The sequence below is a fragment of the Mastigoproctus giganteus genome, chromosome 11 (genome assembly GCF_048544385.1).
Source record: "Mastigoproctus giganteus isolate SK-2022 chromosome 11, ASM4854438v1, whole genome shotgun sequence".
Taxonomy (NCBI): domain Eukaryota; kingdom Metazoa; phylum Arthropoda; class Arachnida; order Uropygi; family Thelyphonidae; genus Mastigoproctus; species Mastigoproctus giganteus.
In genome coordinates this window covers 174168897-174196744 of record NC_143585.1, presented here as the reverse complement: position 1 = coordinate 174196744, position 27848 = coordinate 174168897, and the positions used below count along the sequence as shown (strand labels likewise).

Genomic DNA, 27848 nt, shown 5'->3' with positions numbered 1-27848 from the left:
ATATAATGCAAGAAAGCAAGCTTATGCAGCATCAGCCGAAAAAAAAAAAAAAAAAAAAATCCTTCACCCCTCCGTTCGTTCAAAATACCTGTCCAGCTGAGCCTTAAATTTATTTAGGCTATCAACTTCCACAACAGGGGATGGAAGTCTGTTCCACCAACCAACTACCCACTGGCTAAAGGCAAATTTCCTCACATCTATCCTACATCTGTCTTTCCTCAATTTGAATTTATGCCCTCTCAGGTGATTATTCTGAGCAAGAGGCAGTATCCCATCAGTATTGAGCATGCTCAAACCATTCAAGGCTTTGTACACCTCTATCAGATCACCTCGCCGGTGCCTAGTCTCCAGACACTGCAATTTGCAAAACTTAAGCCTTTCTTCGTAAGAGCAACCCTTCTTTCCGTTCACTAACCTTGTTGCTCTTCTCTGTACTCGTTCCAGCTGCTCTACATCCTTATTGAAATGAGGACTCCAGACCTGTATACAGTACTCAAGGTGCTGCCTGACCATTGCCTTATACAAGGGAATAATCACCTCCCTATCCCTGCTAGAAAAATTCCTGTATATCATTGATAAGACACCATGAGCTACTCTTGCAGCTCATCTGCACTGCTCAGAGAACTTCATACCTGCCTGCACAATTACCCCCAGGTCCTTTTCATTCTCTACCACTGTCAGTGTAGTACCATAGAGTTGATACGTTGCTCTGGGGTTGCTGTTTCCCATATGTAGTACTTTACATTTGTCAATGTTAAACTTCACTTGCCACCTCTCAGCCCATCTGCTCAATCTTTCCAGATCCTGTTGCAGCAGCATAGCGTCAGTAGCATCCTAACAACCCTGCCAACCTTTGTATCGTCTGCAAACTTGAACATTAAGCTTGATATACCATCATCAATATTATTTATAAATACAGAAAACAATAATGGACCCAACACTGAACCCTGAGGAACTCCACTAATAACATTAGTCCACGATCAGCAGTGACCATTGATTACCACTCTCTGTCTTCTCCCATTCAACCATCTCTTTATCGACAGCAGCAATTTGCCTCCAATGCCACACTGCTCCAATTTGTGCAGCAGTCTTCCATATGCAACAGTATCAAAAGCCTTTCTTAGATCCCAATATATATAATATCAAAGTTATTTCCTGCATCCAGTAATTTTGTGACTGCATCATAGTATCCAATCAAATTGGTCTGGCAAGACTTTCCCTTAACAAAACCATGCTGTGTCCAAGCTATAACTGAAGTCTTGTCTAGATGATCCTGCAGTGCTTCTTTAACCAGTGTCTCCATTAATTTTCCTGGAACAGAAATTAAACTCACAGGTCTATAATTACTTGTGTCAGCCTTTGAGCCTTGAATGGTTTGAGCATGCTCAATGCTGATGGGATTCTTCCTCTAGCTCAGAAAAATCACCTGAGAGGGCATAAATTCAAATTGAGGAAAGACAGATGTAGGATAGATGTGCGGAAATTTGCCTTTAGCCAGCGGGTGGTTGGTGGGTGGAACAGACTTCCATCCGTTGTCGTGGAAGTTGATAGCCTAAATAAGTTTAAGGCTCAGCTGGACAGGTATTTCGAACGAACAGAGGGGTGAAGTGGAAGTGGTTATTTTTATTTATTTATGTTACTTTTTTTTTTTTTTTTGGCTGATGCTGCGTAAGCTTGCTTTCTTGCATCAAATGCCTCTACTAATGCTAATGCTAATGCTAATGCTACTATTGTGAATTGGGGTCACATTTGCACATCTCCAGTCTATGGGTACCTCCCCTGAGTCCAAGGAAACTCTCATAATTATGGCTAAGGGTTTGCTTACTTCCTTTGCTGCCTCCTTTAATATACCTGGATAGATCCCATCCACCCCAGGTGCCTTTCTTGTGTTTATCTTCAACAGTTTCTCCTCCACTTTACTCTCAATTATTACAAGATCATCTAGTTCACTGCCAGTGTTTACTTCATCTATATTATTCCCCTTCCTGAATAACTCATGTGTGAAAGTAGATGCAAAATATTGATTTAGTTTGTTAGCTACCTGAGCAGATTCATGAACAGTTGAACCATCGATATCAAGTGGACCAATCTGATTCATCCCCTTTCTTCTAGAGTTTACATAAGTAAAGAACTCCTTGCTGTTTTTCTTTGAATCCCTTGCCAAAGATTTCTCGTAATCTGCCTTCGCCTGCCTACCCTCCTTTGTAACTTGGTTACAGATCAACTTATATCTATCATAGGCTTCTGTGTCACATGTTAATTTATATGTATCCCATGCAGTTTTCTTCTCTGCCATATGTCTCATTAGTTCATTTGACATCCATTTAGGCCTGAACCTTGAACAATATTTCTTAGTTGGTATGTAAAGCCTAGTAGCTTCCAAGATAAATTCTTTGAATGCAAAAAGATTGTATACAAAAAGCCGAAGTTTAGCTTCGGCTTTTTGTATACAATTTTGTATACAATTGTATACAAGTACTTCAAAACTAAATACAGTTTGTGACAAATCAATAATAATATTTTCCTTTCCTTGTAAAGCCAAATTAAGCGTTTGCAAATGTTCTATAATGTCTGTAAGGAACATTAAGTCAGAAAGCCAAGTTTCATTTTCTAATTTTGGGTATTTTTTTCCTTTTTCTTTTGTAAATGTTATGATACGATTTAGGAGTTCCACAGAATGCCTCAAAACATTGTAAGTTGATAACCATCTTACAACACACCATAGGGATAAATCACTGGGCAATTCATCTGTTTCGTCATTCACTCTCAACTCTTCTAAAAAGTTCTTAAATTGATGATGTGTTTTGGTATTTGTTCTAATTAAATTCACAATCTGCAAAATAATCTTCCACACATTTTTGTATTTGAAGTACTTCACTATGAGATGCTCGCAGTGAAGAGGTAAGAAATGTGGAATTTTAGGATCGTTGTTTAAAAGACCAATGAGACCTTGGTTTTTTCCTGTCATTGCAGGCGCTCCGTCAGTTGCAACACTTACAAGTTTATCACGAGGCAATTCAAACCTGTTCATTACTTCATCAAGCGCATTTCTAATATCGATACAGCGAGTTGTTTCGATAAGAGCTACTAGGTCTAACATTTCTTCTTCACATTTACGTCTGCAGATACATAGCGGACAAAAACGGCCAATTGTGTAACATCCTGAATGTCTGTAGACTCGTCGAGAGCTAAACTAAATGCTGTACAATTTTTCAAATCACACATCAAACTATTTTCAACATTTTTACTAATTGCACCAATACGACGCTCAGTTGTATGGGTTGACATAGGAACCTGTGCGATCAATCTATGCAGTTTTGTATTATCTGGATCCAAAACTTTAACCACTTCTTCCAAGTTTCTTTTAATAAATTCTCCTTCTCCACATGGACGTTTGACACGAGCAATATTCCAAGCTATCAAAAAACTAGCGTCGTTTGCTCTGTCATCTTCGCGACTAAAAGAAGACAAGAGTCCTTGTTGCTTATGAAGACCAGATTGCAAGGACTTAAGTTTCTCTGTTCGCAATTTTGAATTGAGTGTATATTGAGTTGAAAGGTGGGGATGACTTACTTCATAATGTCGACATAAATTTCTTACTTTGTAGTTTGCAATTGTAACTTTACAAATAAGACACAACGACTTTCCATTATTGTCAATAAAAGCAAAATTTTCTACCCATTCTTTTTGAAAGATTCTATTTTCTTGTTCGTATTTTCGTTTTTTGATATTTTCTGATGTCATGTTATCAAAATATTTAAATAAATTTAATTCCAAAGTCTGAAATTGAAACAAAATAATTAAATTAATTTACGGCGCGGAAAAATTACACTCGTAATTTTTAAACACAAGTCCCCTGATGGCGCCAGCAGTGTAAATGCGCACGGATTTATTTATAATCAAAATAAAAATAGCAAAAATATCTAGACACAAAAAAAAAAAAAAAAAAAACACAACATAAAATCCGTAACAAAATATTAGTTACTTAGTTAATTTAACAAGATTCAGTGAAAAAAGTTCTGAAATAATAAAAAAAAATCGGATTTAAATTTTCAATAGGAGCCGCACTTAACTCAACGAAGAGCCACATGCAGCTCTGAGAGCCGCATTTGCCCACTGTTGGTATAATACAACAAGAAACAATGGGCCATGAAGGATTTATTAAAGATTTTTCTATTTCTGAGAGCAAGGTTATGGTCTCTTTTGATGTGGTTTCTCTGTTCACTTCTGTTCCTGTAAAACAGGCTATTGCCTGTGTGAGATGTTCTTTTGAGCAGAGATACCACATTGGGAGACAGAACCTCACTCTCTACAGATGATATTTTTATCACTCTCAATCTGTGTTTAACCGGGGGTGGGTGGCATGATCATGTTCAATGACAGGGCACAGCTATGGGTGCCCCTGTTAGACCTATCGTGGCCAATATCACCAAGGAGGAACTTGAGAGTCAGATTTTCTTGAACTTACCTATTCCTATCACTCTCTGGTGTCATGTTGCCAATATCTTTGCAATTGTCCCATGGAGATTGGAATCTCGACTGCTGCAATATCTCAATTCCCTGTCACCTGTCATTCAACTCAATTCCCTGTCACCTGTTATTCAACTCAATTCCCTGTCGCCTGCCATTCAGTTTTCCGACCCACCTAACACTGCTTCGATAGCATCAGCATATATTCTTGCAATCTTTATAGACCTCTCATCAAGTCTCGCATAGACTATGGTTCTACAGTCTACGACTGCAAGAAAAAGTACTTTAGAACAATTAGCATTAGTAGAGGCATACGATACAAGCAGGCAAGTTTATGCTGCATCAGCAAGAAAAAAAAACCCATCCCATTTCACCCTTCCATTCATTCCAAATGCCTGTCCAGCTCAGCCTTAAATTTATTTAGGCTATTAGCTTCCACAACAAAAGATGGAAGCCTGTTCCACCAATCAACTACCTGCTGGCTAAATGCAAATTTCCGCACATCTATTTTACAAATATCCTTCCTCAGTTTTACAGCTGACCCCCCTCAGGTTCTTAGTCTGAGCAAGAGGAAGAATCCCATCAGCATTCAGCTTGCTCAATCTATTCAAGGCCTTATACATCTCAACTAGATCACCTTGCACGTGCCCACTCTCTAGGTGCTGCACTTTGCAGAACTTAAGCCTTTCTTGGTAATAGCAACCCCTCACCAATCTTGTTGCCCTTCTTTGTACTCATTCTAGCAACTCTACATCCTTCCTAAAATGAGGCCTGCAGACCTGTACACAATACTCTAAGTTTGGCTTGACCATTGCCTTGTATAATGGGATAATCACCTCCCTGTCCTTGCTAGCAAATTGCTATATGTCATTAACAAGATTCCATGACCTGCTCTGGTAGCCTGTTTGCACTGAACTTCATATTCGACTGCACAATTACCCCAAGTCTTTTTCACTTTCCACTTCCCCGAGTGTAAAACAACACGTTTCTCTTCAGTTATTGCTACCCATATGCAGTACTTTGCATTCGTCAATTTTAAACTTCAGTTGCCACTTCTCAGTCCATTTTTCCAAATTTTCTAGATCCAGTTGGAGTAGCATACTATCCTTACTGTCGTTAACAACACTGTCAACCTTTGTATCATCTGCAAACTTGTACATTAATCCTGATATACCTCCAACAATATCATTGATGAATACACAAAACAACAATGGGCCCAACACCGAATCCTGGGGAACTCCACTAATAACATTTGTCCACGAAGAGCAATGTCCATTTTTTACCACTCTCTGTCATCTCTCACTCAACCATACTTTTATCTTTTGTAGCAACTTACCCTTAATGCCATACTGCTCCAATTTGTACAGCAGTCTTCCATGTGCAACAGTATCAAAAGCTTTCCTGAAATCCAAGTATATGATATCAAAATTATTTTGTCATTCAGTTCCTTATTGACCACATCATAGTATCCAATCAAATTGGTCAGACAAGACCTCCCTTTAACAAATTTAACTATTACTGCAGTCTTGTCTAGATGATCCTGCAATGCTTCTTTAATCAGTGATTCCATTTTTTTTTCCTGGAACACAAGTTAAACTAACAGGACTGTAGTTACTTGTGTCACCTTTTGAATCCCCTTTGTGAATTGGTGATATATTTTCGAACCACCAGTCCATGGAGACCCTTCCATATCAAGAGTAGGAGACTGGCAGAATTGCTTAACAAGTACAGGTCACTGTTGAAAAAAAGCCGTGAAATAGGGTTGAATTTGAAAGTGTCTGCAATTCTGCCCAGACATGATAGGAGGGAGTATATGATGAGAGCCTTGTCGATCAATTCGGCCCTGGAAAGATTGTGCAAGGCTTAAGGGGTAGAATTTTTTTCAGCCTGGACTGTACTTGTTAACAGGAGAGATTGCTTCTACAGGGATGGGATACACTTAAATAGAAAGGGTGCAAGAAAATTTGATGATGCTATCGAGGCAGTGTTAGGTGGGTCGGAAAACTGCTAGCTTGGGGGGATACAATGAATAGATTAACAGTAGCCACTGGCAGAGGTGAAAGAGATTCTTGCACTGCTTCTATTGGAATGAGCAGAATCCTGAAAAACAAGATTCAGGATAATTCAGAGACTGCTGGGAGTCATTGCGGTACAAGTAAACGCATGGGATGTGTTAGGGTAGCTAAGAATAGAAATAGGTGCATGTATACTTGCGTGTACACCAATGCTAGGAGTTTAGTAAATAAATTTGATGAATTTGAGGTATTGCTCAAAACATCAAAGGCAGATATTGTTGGGATATCAGAGACTTGGTGTCACACAGATATAAGGAATGCAGAACTGGAATTTGGGGAGTACAACGTATACAGAAAGGATAGACTGGATAGGAAGGGAGGAAGGGTTATGCTATTAGTTAAGAAATACATAAAATCCAAGGAAGTGAAGCCAGTGGACATGGCTGGACAGTGCAGTGTCGAGTCAGTTTGGTGTGACATAAGCATTGGGAGATCAAAATTGAGAGTAGGAGTGTGCTATAGGGCTAATGACTGATGAGTATAATAAGAAACTGTACAGGGAAATAGAGTAGGCCAGTAAATCAGAGAGTCTTATAATGGGAGATTTTAATTTCCCAGATATTGACTGGAATTTGGGAGCTGGTCACTCACACACTAGCAAGGCTTTTGTGGATTTATTGGATGATTGTTTTCTACATCAGCATGTTCGGGAGGCAACTAGAGGGAGGAATACTCTTTATTTGATTATCAGCAGTGATTCTTCATGCATTAAGAATCTGCAGATAAATGAACCACTAGGTGGCAGTGATCACAGTGTGCTGAAGTGGGATTTACTCAAAGAGGTAACTACCATTAGGGGTAAAGGGAAGGGTTACTGCTTTCGTAAAGGCGACTATGAAGGACTGAGGCAGTATTTAAATTTTATACAGTGGGACCAACTGATGATGTTACCAACAGCAAATGCAAAATGGGAAGCATTCAAAGAACTTATCTTGGAAGCTACTATGCTTTACATACCAACTAAGAAATATTGTTCAAGGTTTAGGCCTAAATGGATGTCAGATGAACTGATGAGGCATATGGCAGAGAAGAAACATGCATGGGATACATACAAATTAACATATGACACAGAAGATTATGATAGATACAAGTTGATCTGTAACCAAGTTACAAAGGAGGTTAGGTAGGCGAAGGCAGATTACGAGAAATCTTTGGCAAGGGATGCAAAGAAAAACATCAAAGAGTTCTTTACTTATGTAAACTCTAGAAGGAAGGGGATGAATCAGATTGGTCCACTTGATATCGATGGGTCAACTGTTGATGATCCTGCTCAGGTAGCTAACAAACTAAATGAATATTTTGCATCGACATTCACACATGAGGAGTTATTTAGTGAGGGGAAAGCCAGATGTGTATTCAACTCTAACAGTAAGCTAGAGAATCTTGTAATAACTGAGAGTAAAGTGGAGGAGAAATTGTTGAAGATAAACACAAGAAAGGTACCCGGGGTGGATGGGATCTATCCAGTTATATTAAAGGAGGCAGCAGAGGAAGTAAGCAAACCCTTAGCCATAATTATGAGAGCTTCCTTGGACTCAGGGGACGTACTCACAGACTGGAGATGTGCAAATGTGACCCCAATTCACAAAGGAGGATCAAAGGCTGACACAAGCAATTATAGACCTGTGAGTTTAACTTCTGTTCCAGGAAAATTAATGGAGGCACTAGTTAAAGAAGCACTGCAGGATCATTTAGACAAGACTTCAGTTATAGCTCGGACATAGCATGGTTTTGTTAAGGGGAAGTCTTGCCTGACCAATTTGATTGGATATTATGATGCAGTCACAAAGGAACTGGATGCATGGAATAACTTTGATATTATATACTTGGATCTTAGAAAGGCTTTTGATACTGTTGCACATGGAAGACTGCTGCACAAATTGGAGCAGTGTGACATTGGAGGCAAATTGCTGCTGTGGGTAAAGGGGTGGCTGAGGGGGAGAAGACAGAGAGTGGTAATCAATGGACACTGCTCGTCGTGGACTAATGTTATTAGTGGAGTCCCTCAGGGCTCAGTGTTGGGCCCATTATTGTTTTCTGTATTCATAAATGATATTGATGATGGTATATCAAGCTTAATGTCGAAGTTTGCAGATGATACAAAGGTAGGCAGGGTTGTCAAGGACACTACTGACACTATGCTGCTGCAACAGGATCTGGAAAGGTTGAGCAGATAGGCTGAGAGGTGGCAAATGAAGTTTAACATTGACAAATGTAAAGTACTACACATGGGGAAACAGCAACCCCAGAGCAACGTATCAACTCTGTGGTACTACACTGACAGTGGTAGAGAATGAAAGGGACCTGGGGGTGGTTGTGCAGGCAGATATGAAGTTCTCTGACAGTGCAGACGGGCTGCATGAGCAGCTCATGGTGTATTGTCAATGATATATAGGAATTTTTCTAGCAGGGATAAGGATGTGATTATTCCCTTGTATAAGGCAATATTCAGGCCACACCCACAGTACTGTATACAGGTCTGGAGGCCTCATTTCAAGAAGGATGTAGAGCTTCTGGAACGAGTACAGAGAAGGGCTACAAGATTAGTGAATGGAACAAAGGATTGCTCTTACGAAGAAAGGCTTAAGTTTTGCAAATTACAGAGTCTGGAGACTAGGCACCGGCAAGGTGATCTGATAGAGGTGTATAAAGCATTGAATAGTTTGAGCATGCTCAATGCTGATGGGATTCTTCCTCTCACTCAGAATAATCACCTGAGAGGGCATAAATTCAAATTGAAGAAAGACAGATGTAGGATAGACGTGCGGAAATTTGCCTTTAGCCAGCGGGTGGTTGGTTGGTGGAACAGACTTCCATCCCTTGTCGTGGAAGTTGATAGCCTAAATAAGTTTAAGGCTCAGCTGGACAGGTATTTTGAACGAACAGAGGGGTGAAGTGGAAGTAGTTTTTTTTTTTTTTGGCTGATGCTGCATAAGCTTGCTTTCTTGCATCAAATGCCTATACTAATGCTAATGCTTCCCCACCCGATTCCAAGGAGCCTCTCATAATTATGGCTAAGGGTTTGCTTACTTCCTTTGCTGCTGCCTTTAATATAACTGGATAGATCCTGTCAACCCCAGGTGCCTTCCCCAGGTAACTTCAACAATTTCTCCTCCACTTTGCTCTCAGTTATTACAAAATCACTTAGCTCCCTTTTAGCGTTTTGATAAACTTCTGGTACTTCCCCGATTGAATGACTCCTCATGTATAAATGTGATGCAAAATACACATTCAGTTTATCAGCTACCTGAGCATGATCATCAATAGTCAACCCCTCAATGTTAAGTGGTCCAATCTGATTCACCAATTTCCTTCTAGAGTTTACATAAGTAAAGAACTGTTTGTTGTTTTTCTATGCATCCTTTGCCAAAGATTTCTCGTAATCTGTCTTCGCCTTCTTTAACCTCCTTTTTGACTTGATTACAGACTAGTTTATGCCTGCCATAGGCTTCTGTGTCACCAGATACTTTATATACATCCCATACATTCTTCTTTTCTGCCATGAGCCTCATTAATTCATCTGGCATCCATTTAGGCCTAAATCTTGAACAGTATTTCTTAGTTAATTTGAAAGCCTAGTCGCCTCCATGATAAGTCTCTGAAGGTTTCCCATTTAGAATTCAACGTTGGTAACACATCAATTGATCCCACTGCCCAGAATTTTAAAAACTGTCTGAGACCTCTGTAGTCACCTTTATGAAAGCAAAAGCTCTTCCCTTTAGCCTTGATAATAGTTACATCTTTAAGTAATTCCCACATGAGCACATTGTGATCACTGTCACCCAGGGGTTCCTTTATCTGCAAATTCTTAATGCATGAATAATCACTGCTAATAATCAGATCAAGAATATTACTCTCTCTGGTTGCCTCTCGAACATGTTGCTGTAGAAAACAGTCATCCAATAAATCCACAAAAGTCTTGCTAGTGTGCGAGTGACCAATCCACTAGTTCCATTCAATATCTGGAAAGTTAAAATCCCCCTTTATAAGACATTCTGATTTACCTGCCCACTCTATTTCTCTGCACAATTGTTCATTATACTCATCAGATTCATTAATCCTATAACACACTCCTACTCTCGTTTTTCTTTCCCAGTGCTTATTTCACCCCAAACAGACTCAAGACTGCATTGTCCACCAACATCAATTGGATGCACTTCCTTTTGTGTTTAGATTTTGTGTTTCTTAACTCTCTGATATCCCAACAATATCTGCCTTTGATGTCTTGACTAGCACTTCAAGCTCATCAGATTTAGTAACTATACTCCTAGCATTGGTGTACATGTAAGTATACATGCACCTGTTCCTATTCTTGGCCCCCCGACGTGGGCACCTGTACGTGGTGAGGGGACCTCCCAATGACGCTGCTGGACTTCCAGACTAGCATCACTGGGATCCAACGCCCACAGCCCACGTTCCAGGCTTACATCAATGGAATCCGGCGTGTTTGTCGTGCACTGCGACCCGTGGAAATTCGGAAAGGGGGATCCTGGTGGTTGAGGGGCCCACCTTCAATACACCAATTTGGCCCCTGCTTCGACAAGACGGGTGGTCCTGGAAGGCCCGGCTAGGATCAATCGGCTAGTAGGCTCGCCTGCGAGGGTCAACCGTGTCAATGCCACGCCCCTACCCTCATGGTCCGAGGGACAGGATTCAGGCTGGCGGCGGTGCGGGTATAGTGTCTGGGTAGCCCTGGCGTTCCACTCACGAGCGCATTTATTGCACGCCGGGTAGTGGGCGTCCCTTTGGGCTCCGTGGTGGGTGGGGAACCCGGGCACTGAACCATATAAAAAACTCTATGAATCCTGATAAACTAACTTCTTCAGGGGCTCCAACCCGGTCCCTATCTGAAACCATTGAAAAAGAAGCAGATAGCATTATTGCTAAAAAGAGGCAGCGAACCGAAATACCATCAGGGCCAGTCCCAAGGTTCTTAATCATGTATTCTACCAATGAGACACCGATTGGTAAAATGTTGCCCTTTTTTATTCAAAAAGGGTTAGCAGGTTCACCCAAATCAGTTAAAAGGCTTCGTTCTGGAGACCTTTTAATTGAAACTAAAAATGAGGCAATCAGAACATCTACTCCGAACAACATCAATCGGAGGAATCCCTATAACAATGACACCACACAGAACACTCAATTCATCGAGAGGTGTCATTTCGGAGTGGGACCTTCTCGACGTAACCGAGGAGGAAATCTGCTCCGAATTAAAACCACAGGGAGTCATTGCCGTCAAGAGAATCACTGCGCGAAGGGATGGAAAAATTGTTAAAACCAGGAGCGTTATCCTGACTTAACTCTCCTAAACCTCCTGACGAGATTAAAGCTGGATACATCAACTGTTCAGTGCGTCCATACGTTCCGAACCCTTTACGGTGTTTTAAATGCTAGAAGTATGGACATTCTCAAATGGCCTGCCGTGGAGTCCTTGCATGCTCTCGATGCGGTGCAAAGGACCACGAAACAACAGCATGTTCAGCCGCAAAACCCACCTGTATTAACTGTGAAGGCGAACACCCGGCCTACTCACGAGCATGCCAGAGGTGGAAAGAAGAAAAAGAAATTCAACGGCTGAAGGCAGAGCTAAATATATCATACCAGGAGGCAAGGAAATCGGTCAAACCCCCGAATATTAACAAACCTACCTACGCCCGGAAGGTAGCAGGGAGATGTTCCGTCGCAACTCAGACGGACATGACCATTCCTCCAAAGGAGTCTTTCACTCCTATCGCACGTTATCTTTTAAGTTCTCAAAAACCTGCGCAGAAGGACCAATCAGCTGCCGCTCCTATATCGGTACCTCCTAACGCTCCACAAGTAACAAAGGTAACTATGAAAGAAAAGAATAAAAAAGGGGAAGTCCCCCCCCTAGTACCCAAGAAAAGATGGATGTCGAGCAGAAGGAGGTACCCGAAGATTCAGTCTTGGAACTCTTTGCACGGGACAGCGTCCATTCTTCCCCAAAAAAGATTGACCCAAGACTGATAAAAGTAAGCCTCAGCACCTCGGAAGCCGCCTAATGGACCCACCAAGCCAATATAATGGCTAAATTCCTACAATGGAATTGTCGTGGATTCCGGCGAAATATTGATGACATCAAGGCCCTCCTGCAAAAGCACAAGCCAGTTGGTTTTGCTTGCAGGAGACATATCTAAAGGCAAATAACGATCCCACGATGCATAACACCACAATTTTTCTTAAGGATAGAATTGCGGATGGCTCTGTACATGGGGGAGTGGCTATCCTTGTGGGTAACCAGACCCCCAGTGCAGCCCTTGCTAATTACAACTAGCATAGAAGCTGTTGCAATTCGCCTTACGGTGGGATTTTTATTAACCGTCTGCTCTATCTATTTGCCACCTGGGACTGACATCTCCCAGAAAGACCTTGATGATCTTCTAATGCAGTTGCCTCCCCCTTTCTTACTTCTCGGGGATATAAATGGACATAACACCCTGTGGGGTAGTGCTAACATCAACGGAAGGGGACGAGTCATAGAGTATATGCTAAATGACAATGACCTTTCCCTTCTGAATATTGGAACAAACACCTTCTTCCACATGCCTACGGCCGACCGGGCTAGCCGAGTGGGCAAAGTACCTGCCCGGCGACCCAAAGGTCGCGGGTTCGATTCCCGCCTCGGGCTTGGATCAAAGTACTGCAAAAACCTTGGGAGGTGCAATATGGCCACAGAAGCCGATGCGCCAACAACTACCAAATCAAAAAACCACATGCCTACCCGTACTTTTTCTGCCATTGATCTCTCTATCTGCTCCCCTTCTCTACTCCCTTCACTCACTTGGGAAGTGGAGGATAATCCATACGGAAGCGATCACTTCCCTGTGATAACCTCGTTACACAGCGGGAGGCCATGTCTTCCCTTCAGGTTACCACGGTGGAAGATTGATCAGGCTGACTGGACTGCCTTCCGACATCAGGCAAATTTTGATCTTATCACAGTCAGTCAAGAGCCTATCAATGATGCAGTTAAGTACATAACAGAAAATACTGTCCAAGCAGCTGCGAATGCTGTTCCAAAAACATCTGCCCAGTTTCCACCATTTCCCAAACCTTGGTGGAATTCACAATGCACAGCAGCAAAAAAGGCTCAAAACAAAGCATGGGGGATATTTCGCCGATATCCTACCACGAACAACCTTATAGCCTTGAAACGTGCACGAGCCAAAGCACGCTACATCCGTCGTCAGAGTCAAAAGGAATCGTGGATCCATTTTACATCATCTATTAACCAGTCTACCAACTCTAAGGTAGTCTGGGATAAAATCCGGAAAATGAAGGGGAAATATACATCCCACCCTTCTTCAATCCTAGGTTATAATGGATGCGTTATTGCGGATCCAACTGCAATAGCCAATGCTCTTGGGGAAACATTCTCTAAAATCTCTGCAACATCTTCGTATTCCCCAGAGTTCCTGGTCCTGAAATATAAAATCGAAAACAGGCACTTAACTTTAAATCTAAGAGCATTTATCCCTACAACAGGGATTTCACCATTCAGGAACTCAAAAGAGCCCTCGCTCTTTCCAAAGCAAGTGCCGTTGGACCAGATGGCATCCATTATGAAATGATTAAACATCTTTCACCAAAATCTATGGATTGTCTGATCCAAAAGTCACCACCAATTATCGTCCTATTGCTCTGACTAGCTGTCTGTGCAAAATCCTGGAGAGAATGGTTAATTCTCTTTTAATTTGGTATCTCGAAACAAATGACCTTCTCTCCAACATCCAGTGCGGCTTCCGAAGGAACCGGTCCACTTTGGACCATCTTATTAGATTGGAAGCATCCATCCGGGATGCTTTCCTAAAACGTGAACACTTGGTGTCGGTGTTCTTTGACATGGAAAAAGCGTATGACACAACTTGGAGATTTGGCATTTTAAAATATTTACATAGCCTAGGCCTTAGAGGGCATCTGCCCTTTTTTATTCAAAGCTTTTTAGCCAATCGATCGTTCCAAGTTCGTGTGGGATCCTCACTCTCTCGCTCCTTTAGCCAAGAGGAGGGAGTACCACAAGGATCAGTATTAAGTGTCACGCTTTTCGCCATCAAAATAAATTCCATCACAGCACAACTTCCTCCAACTGTAAACAGTGCCTTCTATGTTGATGACTTTAGCATTTTTTGTCAGTCGTGCAACATGAGGGTTATTGAAAGACAACTGCAGAAAGCCATTGATAGTCTGAATTCCTGGGCACTTGATAATGGCTTCAGGTTCTCGCTGGAGAAGACCGTTTGTGTACACTTTTGTCGCAAGCGTAATCTTCATCCTGAACCTGAATTAAGGCTCGGACAAAATGCTATTCCAGTAGCAGCGAATACAAAATTCTTGGGACTCATATTCGATAAAAAACTGACCTTTTTGGATCATATTCATCAACTCCGCACAAAGTGCACACGTGGGCTTAATATTCTCCGCTCGCTCTCCTCTACATCTTGGGGAGCAGACCGATGTATTCTTCTTCGGCTTTACCGTGCACTTGTGCAATCCAAATTAGATTATGGGTCCCAGGTATATTCCTCAGCCAGAGACAGTGTCCTGCGATGGCTGGACCCCGTCCATCATCAGGCCCTACGTATTGCTACTGGAGCATATCGCACATCTCCTGTCCAGAGCTTATACGTCGAAGCAAACGAACCACCGTTATTGCTTCGACGTAAGCAGTTGTCTTTAAAGTACGCTTTAAAACTGAAATCCCTGCCAGACCATCCTACGTGGCCATACGTTTTTGAGCCACGATGGGAAAATTTATACAATACCCCTAAGACTGCCAATCGTCCTTTTGGTATTCGTCTCCAAGAGCTACTCAAAGAACTTAATATCAAGGTAGACAAGGTTGCCCAAACACCAAAGCAACCCTTTCCACCCTGGCATGCTCATGTCCCGGCATGTGACTTGTCCCTTACAAATTGGGGAAAGTCGGACACTCCATCATCTGTCTACCTGCAGCTTCATTCAGCACACCGAACTGAATATTCCGACTTCGTGACAAGTCCTGTGGCACAGACGGTTTGAAGTCGGAATCATACGTGGGATCTGCTGCTGTCTTTACAGACACCACTACATCGGAGCAGATTCCCTCTGAATGCAGCATATTTACTGCAGAGCTGCACGCTATAGAGTTAGCCTTGGACCACATCAGTGAATGCCAATACCAACCGTTCATTTTATATATTGACTCTCTCAGTGTGTTACAGGCTTTAATATCTGTGAGGTATAATCCTCATCCGCTTCTGTCTAGCATTCAGCAGAAGATTCACTTCCTCCGAGAACGTGAATATGATACCCGCTTCTGCTGGATTCCCAGCCACATTGGGATTAGGGGAAATGATTTGGCCGACGCTGCAGCCAAATCAGCAATTCCCAATAATAATCGCTGCCTGTCAGTCCCCTATACAGACTACAGGCAAACAATACAGCAGAAGATACACTCCCAATGGCAGGATTTGTGGAATAGACAGACTGGGAATAAACTATATCGTATAAAGCCTGTAATTGAACCGTGGCAGTCTAGTCTGCGCAGGAATTGTAAGGAGGAAGTTGCTCTTGCCCGGACCCGCATAGGACATAGTCATTTGACACATTCATTTTTGCTGAGGGCTGATGACCCTCCTATGTGTGAGTCTTGTGGCACAGTTTTATCCATGAGACACATTTTAATTGATTGTCCAGATTTTAGCAATATCCGTTTTACCGCTTTTAATCATCTGACTGAGCCGTATACACTCTGTCAGATTTTATCCGACAATGACAATGTGTCTGCTGTTTTTAGCTTTTTAAAGTCAATAAATATTTTTGCTCGTATATAAAATTTACATTTTTCTTTTATATATTTGTTATACCTTTGGACATAGTGACCTAACTAATTAGGTCACTGAAAGTTTATACTTTTTTATAAATGACATGGTCTTGGCGCATTATAGCCTTAGTAGCTAATGCGCCAATAAAACCAAAACAAAAAAAAAAAAGTGCCTATTCTGGGCGCCTCTCTAACCAGGTGGGAAGAAGCAGCAGCAGTGCTTAGCACACGCTTCTTGATTAGACTGGGGTTCGAGCCCGTCACCACCAAATACAGAGGTGCGGAAAGGTCAGGGAATGACCACCGCATATCCCGGAGCAATATGGCCTTAGTTGCTAATGCTCCTAAAAACCAAATAACAACAACAACAACAACGTTCCTACTCTTAGTTACCCTAACACGGCCAACGTATTTCCTTGTTCCACTATGACTCTCAGCAGTCCTGGAAATCTTGATTACCTTGCTTTCCAGCTGCTGGGCATTCTAATAGAAGCAACACAAGAATCACGTTTGCCTCTGCCTGCAGCCACCGTTAACCCTTTAGTCTGTGGGTCTCTCCCCCAAGCTAGCAATTTTCTGACCCACCTAAGACTGCCTTGATAGCATCAGCAAATATTCCTGCACCCTTTCTATTTAAGTGTACCCTATCACTGTAGAAGCAATTTCTCCTGTCAACAAGCACAGACCAGGCTGAAAAAATTCTACTCCTTGAGCCTTGCACAATCTCTCCAGGGCTGAATTGATCGACAAGGCTCTCATCGTATTTTCCTTCCCATGGCGTCTGGGCAGAATTGCAGACACTTTCACATTCAACCCTAACTTGTGACTTTTTTTTTGACATTGACCTGTACTTGTTGAGTAAACATGCAGATCCCTTACTCTTAATGTTATTAGTTCCAACTGCAGAACAGCATCACCTTTTGTGCCCTTAAAAGATGATATCTGCTCTACAACATCATCAAATTTTGCCCCCGGCAGACATACCTTGGTCCTGTTTCACCTATCCTTCTTGCATAGTATATTTCCTGTCTCCCTGAAAATAGAATCACCAGCAATAACTAGTTCCTTTGAGACTAGCACATTCTGCCTTGGAGATTCCCTCTGATTTACCTGATGCATAGGAGTGAGCTCTGTCATTGAGCGGCGCAGCTGAGAGCTTGATGGGCTCCTCATATTAATTTCTTCAAGGATATTTACCCTACACCTCAAGCTCTCATAGATGCTAATCAGAATGCTGAGTTGGCACCAATTTCTCGACACCCTAGACATCTAGCACACACAATGGCATTCTTCTTAGCTAGATCATTTCCTGTTTTAGAATGGTTGGCAAACACTTCACATTGCATACATTTTTTGAGACTGTGAGGCATTGGAGAATGGCCCCTTTGTTTCTCCCCCCCCCCAAAAGTCAGAGCACTCTCACTAGTCTGTGATCTTTGCTTCGCAGCTCTAGTCTGGGTCATGATTTCCATTTAAATACAATTTAATTAACAATGAATTTTAATAAGATTAATATTATTTTTGATTAATTGATAATACAATAATAAGCTAAAAGATTCCTAATATAATGCTTTGTAATACACTATCTAGTTTTACTTTATACCTTAAGCTATCAGTTCAAGATATATATATATATACATTAAGGTATTTCTTATAAACTACAATATGATTAAACACCATCCATCAGAGTGCTCTGAGAATCGCTCTAGGCACTTTCAGAACAACCCCAGTTCAAAATCCTTGCCCATGAAATTCCCTTACATCTTCGCAGAAAAATATTACTTCTGCTGTATGCTGCAAAAATCCGCAATCTTCCCTCTCACCCTATTTGGAGATGTCTGTACAATACCGAATGGGAGTCATTTTATAATAGCAAACCAAATGAAAACTAACCCACTCTACATAGAGTTAAGGAACTTGCTCAATCGAGGAATATAGAAATCAGTAATATTTTTCAGGACACGACACTACCAGATCCAACCTGGACAAATATCCGTGCAATATATGATGACTATTTTCAACTGTAGAAAAAGAACACCTTGTCTCCTTCCAATGTCAAACAGTTACATGCAAAATTTTATTTTTTAATGACCAGGTTTTGGCGCATTATAGCCTTAGTCGCTAATGCGCCAATAAAACCCAACAACAAACAAACAAACAGTTACATGCAACTTACTCTCTTTCTAACTCAAAGGCATGTGAAATCTATACAGATGGATCAAAAACTGAGACCCAAGTAGGTGCTGTGGCAATCTTCACATCATTCACCACTTCTGTCTTTATAGCTTTATGCTATAAACTTAACTCTGGATCACATTATTCAACTTCTAATTCCATCTGCTTTAATATACACTGACTCCTTTAGTGCTGCCTCTGCCACGAGACAACTCCTCTCACCCTGTAATAAAACAAATGCATTCTAAATTATTTGCATGTAATCATTCAAACCAAACTCTGACATTCTGCTGGATCCCAGGACATTCTGGGATAGCAGTAAATAAAAAAGCAGATCTTGTAGCTAAACAACTGGATACTTCTATTTTACAGACTTTTCAAACTCCATATATCGATTTCAAACCCAGCATTCATAAAGCATGTTACAATAGTTGGTCAGTAATCTGGAGAAGTTATCTAGGAAACAAAATTTATCTAATAAAACCAGATCCAAAGCTGTGGTTCTCCAGCTTCTGGAAAAGCAGATGAGAAGAAGTGATTCTAGGAAGGTTAAGAACTGGGCATACTAACCTCACACACCTCTATCTATTAATGAATGACAGCAATCCTCAATGCATTTCCTGTCATGTGCAACTGACTATTCATCACTTATTAGTGGACTGTCCTCATCTTCTCAATATTCACTCAAACAGCTTTAAATTCGTTGCTAATGCAAATTATTGCAGATTCTTGGAGATGATCCTAATAAAACAGAATTGTTTACCTTCCTAAATAACACAGTAATATACCATTAAATATAACAGGTATTACAATAAAGTTAGTATTTCTTATTAACCATTAGAAGGACACAATATGGCCCTTGCAGCCTATGTGTCATTAAATTTCATCACAACAACAACAAAATCTCTATAGAAATAAACCCAGTAAAATTAGACCAGGCCTATTCATTATTCAAATAACACAGAGCTGGAATGATCCAGTTTCCAACAGGCAACAATTAATGAATTACTCTCAACCACCTTGGACACAGGCCTCAACTGAATGGGGAAAGTATCACCTACTGACACTCAATGAAAAACAACTCCATGCAAGCCATATTGAGAAATATTCTGATTTTTTGCCATTATATACTGATGGCTCCAAATCACATTCAGCAATTGAAGCAGCAGCAGCAGTATTTCCTTTTACCATAATTTCAGCTGTCCTCCCTCCTGAGTATAGCAGCTTCTCAGCAGACCTTCATGCAGTAAAATTAGCCTTAGAAAACCTGAATCGCCACCCATCTTTAAAATACATAGTATACACAGACTCTCTTACAGCAATGCAAAATTCTTCCTACAGAGTTCACCCTGTGTTGACCAAATTAGAAGCCTCCTATTCCTGATTAATTGTAGTTAACTGCTTGATAAACATTATCATCAATCAGTTACCTTTTGCTGGATCCCAGTGCTTTTGGAGATAAAGTGGAATGAACTCTCTGACAAAACTGCTAAAAATCTGTCAACTTTTGATTTAACTTCCTTCCCTGTTCCATCCTCTAACTATAATCACATCATACAAACTTCATGTCTTGCACAGTGGAAAGAGCTATGGTAGACTCAAACCAATAATAAACTTTATCAGTTAAAACAGGACCCAAAGCTTTGGCAATCTATCACCAAAACAATGTGAAGAAAAGGTGGTACTTGCACAGGCACTAATAGGACATACATATCTGACTCATCTCTGTCTATTCACAGGAAAGGCTCCTTCTCAGTATCCATACTGTTCCACACATTTAACAGTCAAGCTTATTCTAATTCACTATCAACAGGACAAAACTTCCAGAATCAATGACATTACAATATTGGCAAAAATGCAAACATCAATGAAATTTTCTCTTTTCTGAAAAAAAAATTGGAATTTATCATAAATTCTAAAAGATCTCTGTAATAAAAATGAAGTGGTTACTCCTGAATTTTGTTTTTTAGCATTTTCCTATGAATAGATGCAGCAGCTTATGCACCATTAAAACACCATAAGACAAGCATTTATCTTTTTCCATATACTAGTAAAGCAAATAGTTTGCTTGAGTTGGATTGAGTTTTATTAAGGCAGGATAAGTCCATCAGGTAGCCATATCATATCTTTAAATTGCATGTATATTAGGCTGGATTCCATCTTTATGCTATTTACAAATTAATGATGTATGTCAAAGCCATTATGCTGTCTTTGGCAGCATTGTGGTCTACTTTTACTGTCAAGAAGAACAAAATAACCAGGTTTGATGTGCTGGAAAACCCTTATGACAATAGAGCTAATCATTGCTCTTTGCATGTATTCCTCTGGTAATCAGAACTTTGGACCCAAATTCTTGAAAGTAAAGATAGACTGTTTCAATATTTGCTGGATCAGGACTGATCATGAAACTGCAATTTTTACATGATGTGTTAAACTTGTAGTATTAGTTTTTGTTCCCCATGGTTTCAACAAAATGGCATGTTCCATAAATGTTTGCTTGCAATCTCCAAGAATTATTTACTGGCAGAGTTCCTGCAGTTTCTTAGGGTTTGCTAGCAGATTCTTTAAATTATTGTTATTGCCTTATTTGAAACCTCTCTTACTTCTTCCTATTTGAATATTGAAAGAGAGGTGTTAGCAGCTAAGTTGTATTGCAGAAATTGGGAGTAGTTTTAGTATTTTTCTGTGGTGCACATTGCATGTTGTAGTTTCAAATTTTGCTTATTTGATCATCATGTTATTGCTGACAAATTTTCCTTCCTGCAATCTACCATTTCGTTAGTAGTGTTCTGCATTCTTCCATTCATATTAAACCTATGCATGTGTTAAATGGGCAAATGACCATTCATCATTATCATTATATACTAGATGACATACAATTAATGTAACTTCGAAAGGCTTAAAGATTGAGAATTATATTTCTTTAGTATTTATAAATGCTACAATATTTTAATCTTTCAGATTAGCTTGTTTAAAATAAATTACTTAAATTAACATAATTTATATTTTGTGTAAATACTAACACAGACCTCTTAAAACTGGACTAATATGACGTTTAACTTTATAACTATCTGTGAAAACATTTTAGTATTAATCAGGCTTTTATATTTAAAAAATATGCACAGCCATAGTGTTGATTATTTATAAAAGCTCCAAAACTTTACAGTTTTGATTCTAAGCAAATATTTGAAGACATTAATTTAACCTTTAATCACAGGCCGTAATGCTGAATGATGCAGAGTGGACTGAAAAATATTACGATAAAGTTCGTAGGCGTCTTAAAAGGATGCATAAATTGATAAAGCTTGAAGAAGAAGAAGAATTACTAGATGTGAGACCACAATCTACAGATGAATTAGAAGTACTTCCTTTACCACAGCCAGTTAGTATCACAACCTCTTTCATACCCTTCACAAAATACTCACACACCTAAAAACATAGTAAATATTCTCAGACTTCTAAAATTTAGTATACATGCATTTTATAAGTAGTCTGCTACATAAATAATTATGCCTTTTGTAAAGGTTTTATTTTTAATTTCTTTTTTTTTTCACAACGGTTTCAATATTTTATACCTAATTTCATTTTTATATATTTTATATTTTTTATTTTTCATACTTTACCTTTCAATTTTTGTGTATAATTGCTTTTGTTTTTGCTCAGTTTCACATTGGAGTTATTTTTTGTTTATTGATTAATGAATAAATGCTAATAGTAATTTTCCCACCTCAACATCCCCACCAAAAGATACCTAAATTGCACTAATTAACAATCAGACTACTTTCAGAAACAAAACTAAGTATGCAGCAAGTTTGAATATTAAAATAAGGTTACTGGCTCAATAGAAACATAAAGTGGGGCACACCAATATTAAGATGGAAACCTGATAGCAGCTGCATCTAGGGAAACAGGCTTTCTTTCTTTGGCTAGGGGGGCCAAAATTAAAAATTTAGTGGGGACAAGTATATAATAATCTTCTTTGCTTTATCAACTTTAAAGCTTTGACATTGCCCTGAGTGGTCAATAATCAGTTTTTTGTTAGTTATCGGTAAAGTTATAGAGTAGATCTAAAAGACTGTTGATATAAATTTGTACTGAACAAGGTCTTTTCAAGCAAGCCTTTGCTAAATTAGTCTCATTGTGAAGTATCACTTCACAAATGATTTAGATTTAGTAACCTATGGTTTATTAAGAGATGTGAATGTTGAATGTGAATGGGAAATAAAAACAAAAAAGAAAAAACAAAAGTTTTATCATATTTCATGTGTGGATGAAGAACATTTTATGAAAACTAGGATGATGAAATATAAAGTTTTTAAAATTATAACTGGAGTTTTTATAATGATATATAAATTGATGTTATTTGTATGTTAAGGATTCCTAAAATAGAATGAAACTAAGAATTGTCCTAGAGAATCAATTAAGAAATTTGGAAAAATAATGCTTTCCACAGCAACAAGGAAAGAGACAAAGGCATAGTGGCAAACCTTTTTCCCAGGGTTTGCTACATTTTTAACATCAAAGCAAGCTGTACAGCCAGGTTTGCAGTACTCCAAAGGCTTCCAATGTCATGTGATTCATAATCCCTCTAAAAACAAAGCAGGTAGTCACCCATGACTATGCATGAAAAGGGGAAGTTGAAAGATGCTGGTTGGCAGACCATATAAGAAGTTGAAAGGGTTTTGACAGAAATGATGGAAGCAGCAAACATCATGGCATAATCTTTTTTTTGGAGTGCGTGTATGGAGAGGAAACATATGAGAGAGAGAGAGAGAGAGAGAGAGAGAGAGAGAGAAAGAGAGAGAGATTGGATGCCAGAGCAAGAAAAAAAATGTTCTTGGCATGATCTGAAACTTCTATACAAAGTTTAGAATGTGTTAGTAAGAAGTCACTGTAGTCTATTTTTTTAATGTGGGAGTAATATATATGAGGTGGCTGTTTCAGGATTGAGAGAAATTACCAGTAGTTTACATTATGAATAAACTAAAAAAAAAAGCACTAATTAATATTCAATTATTACCTTTACTTTACTTTCAAATTGACTGGTATCTTATTCTATTCATTCCTTATACCAACTCAATTTCAACATGAAATAGACAAAGTGAAAAAGTTCAAAGAACTCACTACTCACTAATAACTGAGGAACAGATATCCATAAAGGATCAAGCATAATTCTGAAGTGGAGGCATCTCCAACAGATTATCCCAAGAAAACATGTTTTCCATACAACAAAATCATATTAAAATGAATACTGTTTTAATAAATCTTTAATGAATATTTCAGTATGACAAAGTTTTCCATTTTTTGTGTCTTGACAAAAACTTCTTTACAATGAATTTATTTTAAAAATTCACCAAACAAAAACTTAATTGCAAAATTATGAATGGAACTCTAGCTCCCTGTAGCTCATATTATAAATTTGACTATGGATGCATTTTCATAGCTGCCAACTCTCCAGACTTAAGATAAAAAAATCCATTTTTTTTTTTTTTTTTTTTTGCAGAAACTCAATTTATTTCCATCTTTTCCTTATCAGTAAAAAAATAAATAAATAATCAACATTCAATACAATTTTCTTCAATGTTTCTTTGCATCTTTTGTCTTAGAACATAATCTTCCTTTGAGATGTGCTGATCATAGAAGGACATTTTTCAGAAATATGCTTCCCAATAATGAAACAGAATATAAAGTACAATTGTGGAAGAATAAACACAACAAGCATTGTTAGTGAAATTGCATAGATAGTGAAAGAAGAGATACAGATTGCTCATAAAAACAGGCCATTTTTGATAGTTATAGATGGTGGTAGTAAGCCCAGGGGCTCACAACTGGTGAGTATGAGCTTGGGTCCTGAGCTGAATACCATCATTCTTTTCTTTCTTGGTGATTCCCTTCTACTTATGACTTTTGTTCTCTCTCTCTCACAGGGTAACCCAGAAATTTTAAGGGGTCGACCTCCAATACAATGGATGTTTATTCCAACTATCAACCATCTGCTGGCTAAAGGCAAATTCTACCCTATATGTTTTACAACTGTTTTTCCCATCATAAAATGTCCCATCATGTAGTAATGATCCCATAAGCATTATTATTATTATTATTATTATTATTAGCCATATGGTGCAAGGAAGCCTGAGGCTTATGCTGCACCAGCCAAAAAAAAAAAAAAATTCTGAATTACCCTGAGAGAGGGAAGAGAGTGTCAGAAATAGAAGGGAATCACCAAGAAAGAGAAGAATGATGATATCCAGCTCAGGACCCTGGGTGTGCCAAGCCCATACTCACGAGATGCGAGCCCCTGTGGTTTGTGCTTGCTCAAACCATTGCCTTATACACCTCAATTAGATCACCTCTTAGGTCCCTAGTTTTTAGATTCTGCAATTTTAAGAATTTAAGCCTTTCTTGGTAACAGAAACCCTTTGTTCCACTCACCAATCTCATTGTTCTTCTCTGCACTCATACCAGCAGCCCTACATGCATCCTAAATGAGACCTCCAGTAACAAGGTGTAGACTGACCATTGCCTTATACAAGGAGACAACAGACCTTATCCTGGCTATCAAAATTCCTGTATATCATTGAAAAGACACAAAGAGCTACTCTTGCAGCCTGTGTGCACTGTCAGAAAATTTCATATCTGACTGCACATTTAGCAGGTCCTTTTCATTCTCCACTATCCTGGCTGTAGTACTACCCAGTTGGTAAGTTACTCTGGGGTTACTGCTACCCATATGCAGTACTTTTGTCAATATTTAAACTTCAGTTGCCACCTCTCAGCCCATCTGCTCAAATTTTCCCAATCCTGTTGCAGAGTGTACTATTATTACTGTGATTAACAACCCTTCAACCCTGCATATCGGGGCACCTCCGTAGCCAGGTGGGAAGGAGCAGCAGTGGGTAACACAAGCTTCTTGATTAGACCGGGGTTCGAGCCAGTCACCACCAAATACAGAGGATGCGGAAAGGTCAAGGGAATGACCACCGCATATTCCCAGAGCAATATGGCCTTAGTTGCTAATGCTCCTAAAAACCAAACAAACAACAACAACAACCTGCATATCGGCTGCAAACTTGGACATTAACTCTGATATATCTTCATCGATATGACTGGTAAATACACAAAACAAAAATGGGCCCAACACCAAACCCTGGTAGACTCCAATAATAACCTTAGTCCACAAAGAGCAGTGTCCATTGATTACCATTCTTTGTATTTTCCGACTAAACCATCATTTTAACCATTGTAAAAACTTGCTATAGGTATTACTACCAAGTACACAGGGTGTATTTGGTAAGAATCTCCCTGATTAGGGGTTTCACCTTGTGAGACCCCCAATCAGGGAGAAATAATATAAGTGCAACAACAATACTAATAATCACACTACATCGAGTGTGTCACAGGATAAAGTTACTCACATTCAGACCTTAGAAGGATCGTTTTGATAAGTCAGAGACTGTCTCCCAAGGAAGACAGTGGAGCAAGTGGCGCTAACCCTTGTATGCCTACCACAAGAGAAATGCAAGACCATCCTGTTACACCAACTGGAAGTGCTTCCTGAACAACTGTGCTAGTTACCACCGAGGAAGGAAGAAAACACCAACACATGATGTAGAGCATCAAAATGAATATCTTCACCATGCAAGCATAATATGAAATAACCAATCTAGAGACCTATGGGAAGACTTCAGGTATAGCTCGGACACAGCATGGTTTTGTTAAGGGGAAGTCTTGCCTGACCAATTTTATTGGATACTATTGATGCAGTCACAAAAGAACTGGATGCAGGGAATGACTTTGATATTATATATTTGGATCGTAGAAAGACTTTTGATACTGTTGCACATGGAAGACTGCTGCACAAATTGGAGCAGTGTGGCATTGGAGGCAAACTGCTGCTATGGATAAAGGGATGCTTGAGGGGGACAAGAGAGAGAGTGGTAATCAATGGAAACTGCTCATTGTGGACTAACATTATTAGTGGAGTCCCTCAAGGTTCAGTGTTGGGTCCATTATTGTTTTCTGTATTTATAAATGATATTGATGATGGTATATCAGGCTTAATGTCTAAGTTTGCAGACAATACGAAGGTTGGTAGGGTTGTTAATGACACTAATGACAGTACACTGCTGCAACAGGATCTAGAAAAGTTGAGCAGATGGGCTGAGAGGTGGCAAATGAAGTTTAGCATTGACAAATGTAAAGTACTACATATGAGAAGCAGTAATGCCAGAGTAACGTAGCAACTCTGTGGTACTACACTGAAAGTGGTAGAGAGTGAAAAGGACCTGGGGGGTAATTGTGCAGGCAGATATGAAGCTCTCTGAGCAGTGCAGACGGGCTGCAAGAGTAGCTCATGGTGTCTTGTCAATGATATACAGGAATTTTTCTAGCAAGGATAAGGAGGTGATTATTCCCTTGTATAAGGCAATGGTCAGGCCACACCTTAAGTACTTTATACAGGTCTGGAGGCCTCATGTTAAAAAGGATGTAGAGTTGCTGGAACGAGTACAGAGAAGGGCAACAAGATTAGTGAAGTGAACAAAGGGTTGCTCTTATGAAGAAAGGCTTAAGTTTTTCAAATTACAGTGTCTGGAGACTAGGCACTGGCGAGGTGATCTGATAGAGGTGTATAAAGCTTTGAATGGTTTGAGCATGCTCATTGCTGATGGGATTTTTTTTCTCTTTTCTCAGAATAATCATCTGAGAGGGCATGAATTCAAATTGAGGAAAGACAGATGTAGGATAGACATGCGGAAATTTGTCTTTAGCCAGCGGGTAGTTGGTTGGTGGAACAGACTTCCATCACTTGTCATGGAAGTTGATAGTCTGTATAAATTTAAGGCTCAGCTGGACAGGTATTTTGAATGAACGGAGGGGCAAAGTGGAAGTGGGTTTTGTTTTTTTTTTTTTTTTTTTGCTGAAGCTGCATAAGCTTGCTTTCTTGCATCATATGCCTCTACTAATGCTAACTCTTGAGCAATGGCTATTCGTTTCAGGTTCTCTCCACAGAAGACCCTCTGCATACACTTTTGTAGCAAACGGAATCTTCACCCTTAACCAGAACTCAAGCTTGGGAAAAATATCACTCCAGTATCACCTGACACAAAGTTCTTGGGGCTCATATTTGATAAGAAGTTGACATTTCTACCACATACCGTCAACTATGGACAAAGTGCACAAGGAGATTGAATCTCCTACATGCGACTCCTCCAATAATGGAGTATCAGACTGCTGAACCTTACTATCGTGCACTTGTCTGTTCTAAATTAGATTACGGGTCCCAAGTGTATGCATCAGCAAGAATC

At 39.7% G+C, this 27848-nt stretch overlaps 1 protein-coding gene across 2 annotated transcripts in view; it reads left to right on the top strand.

Annotated features, from left to right (window-relative positions):
* The window catches only part of LOC150078580 (voltage-dependent calcium channel subunit alpha-2/delta-3-like), a 1140037-nt gene that overhangs the window by 474294 nt on the left and 637895 nt on the right, over positions 1-27848 (top strand). Inside the window, exon 15 of one of the 2 annotated variants that reach the window (XM_090384274.1) lies at positions 21761-21925. The exons of the other annotated variant lie outside the window; for it this stretch is intronic. Within the exon in view, the coding sequence (XP_090240400.1) occupies positions 21761-21925 (165 nt within the window). The remainder of the gene's footprint in view (positions 1-21760; positions 21926-27848) is intronic. 2 annotated transcript variants of the gene reach the window in all.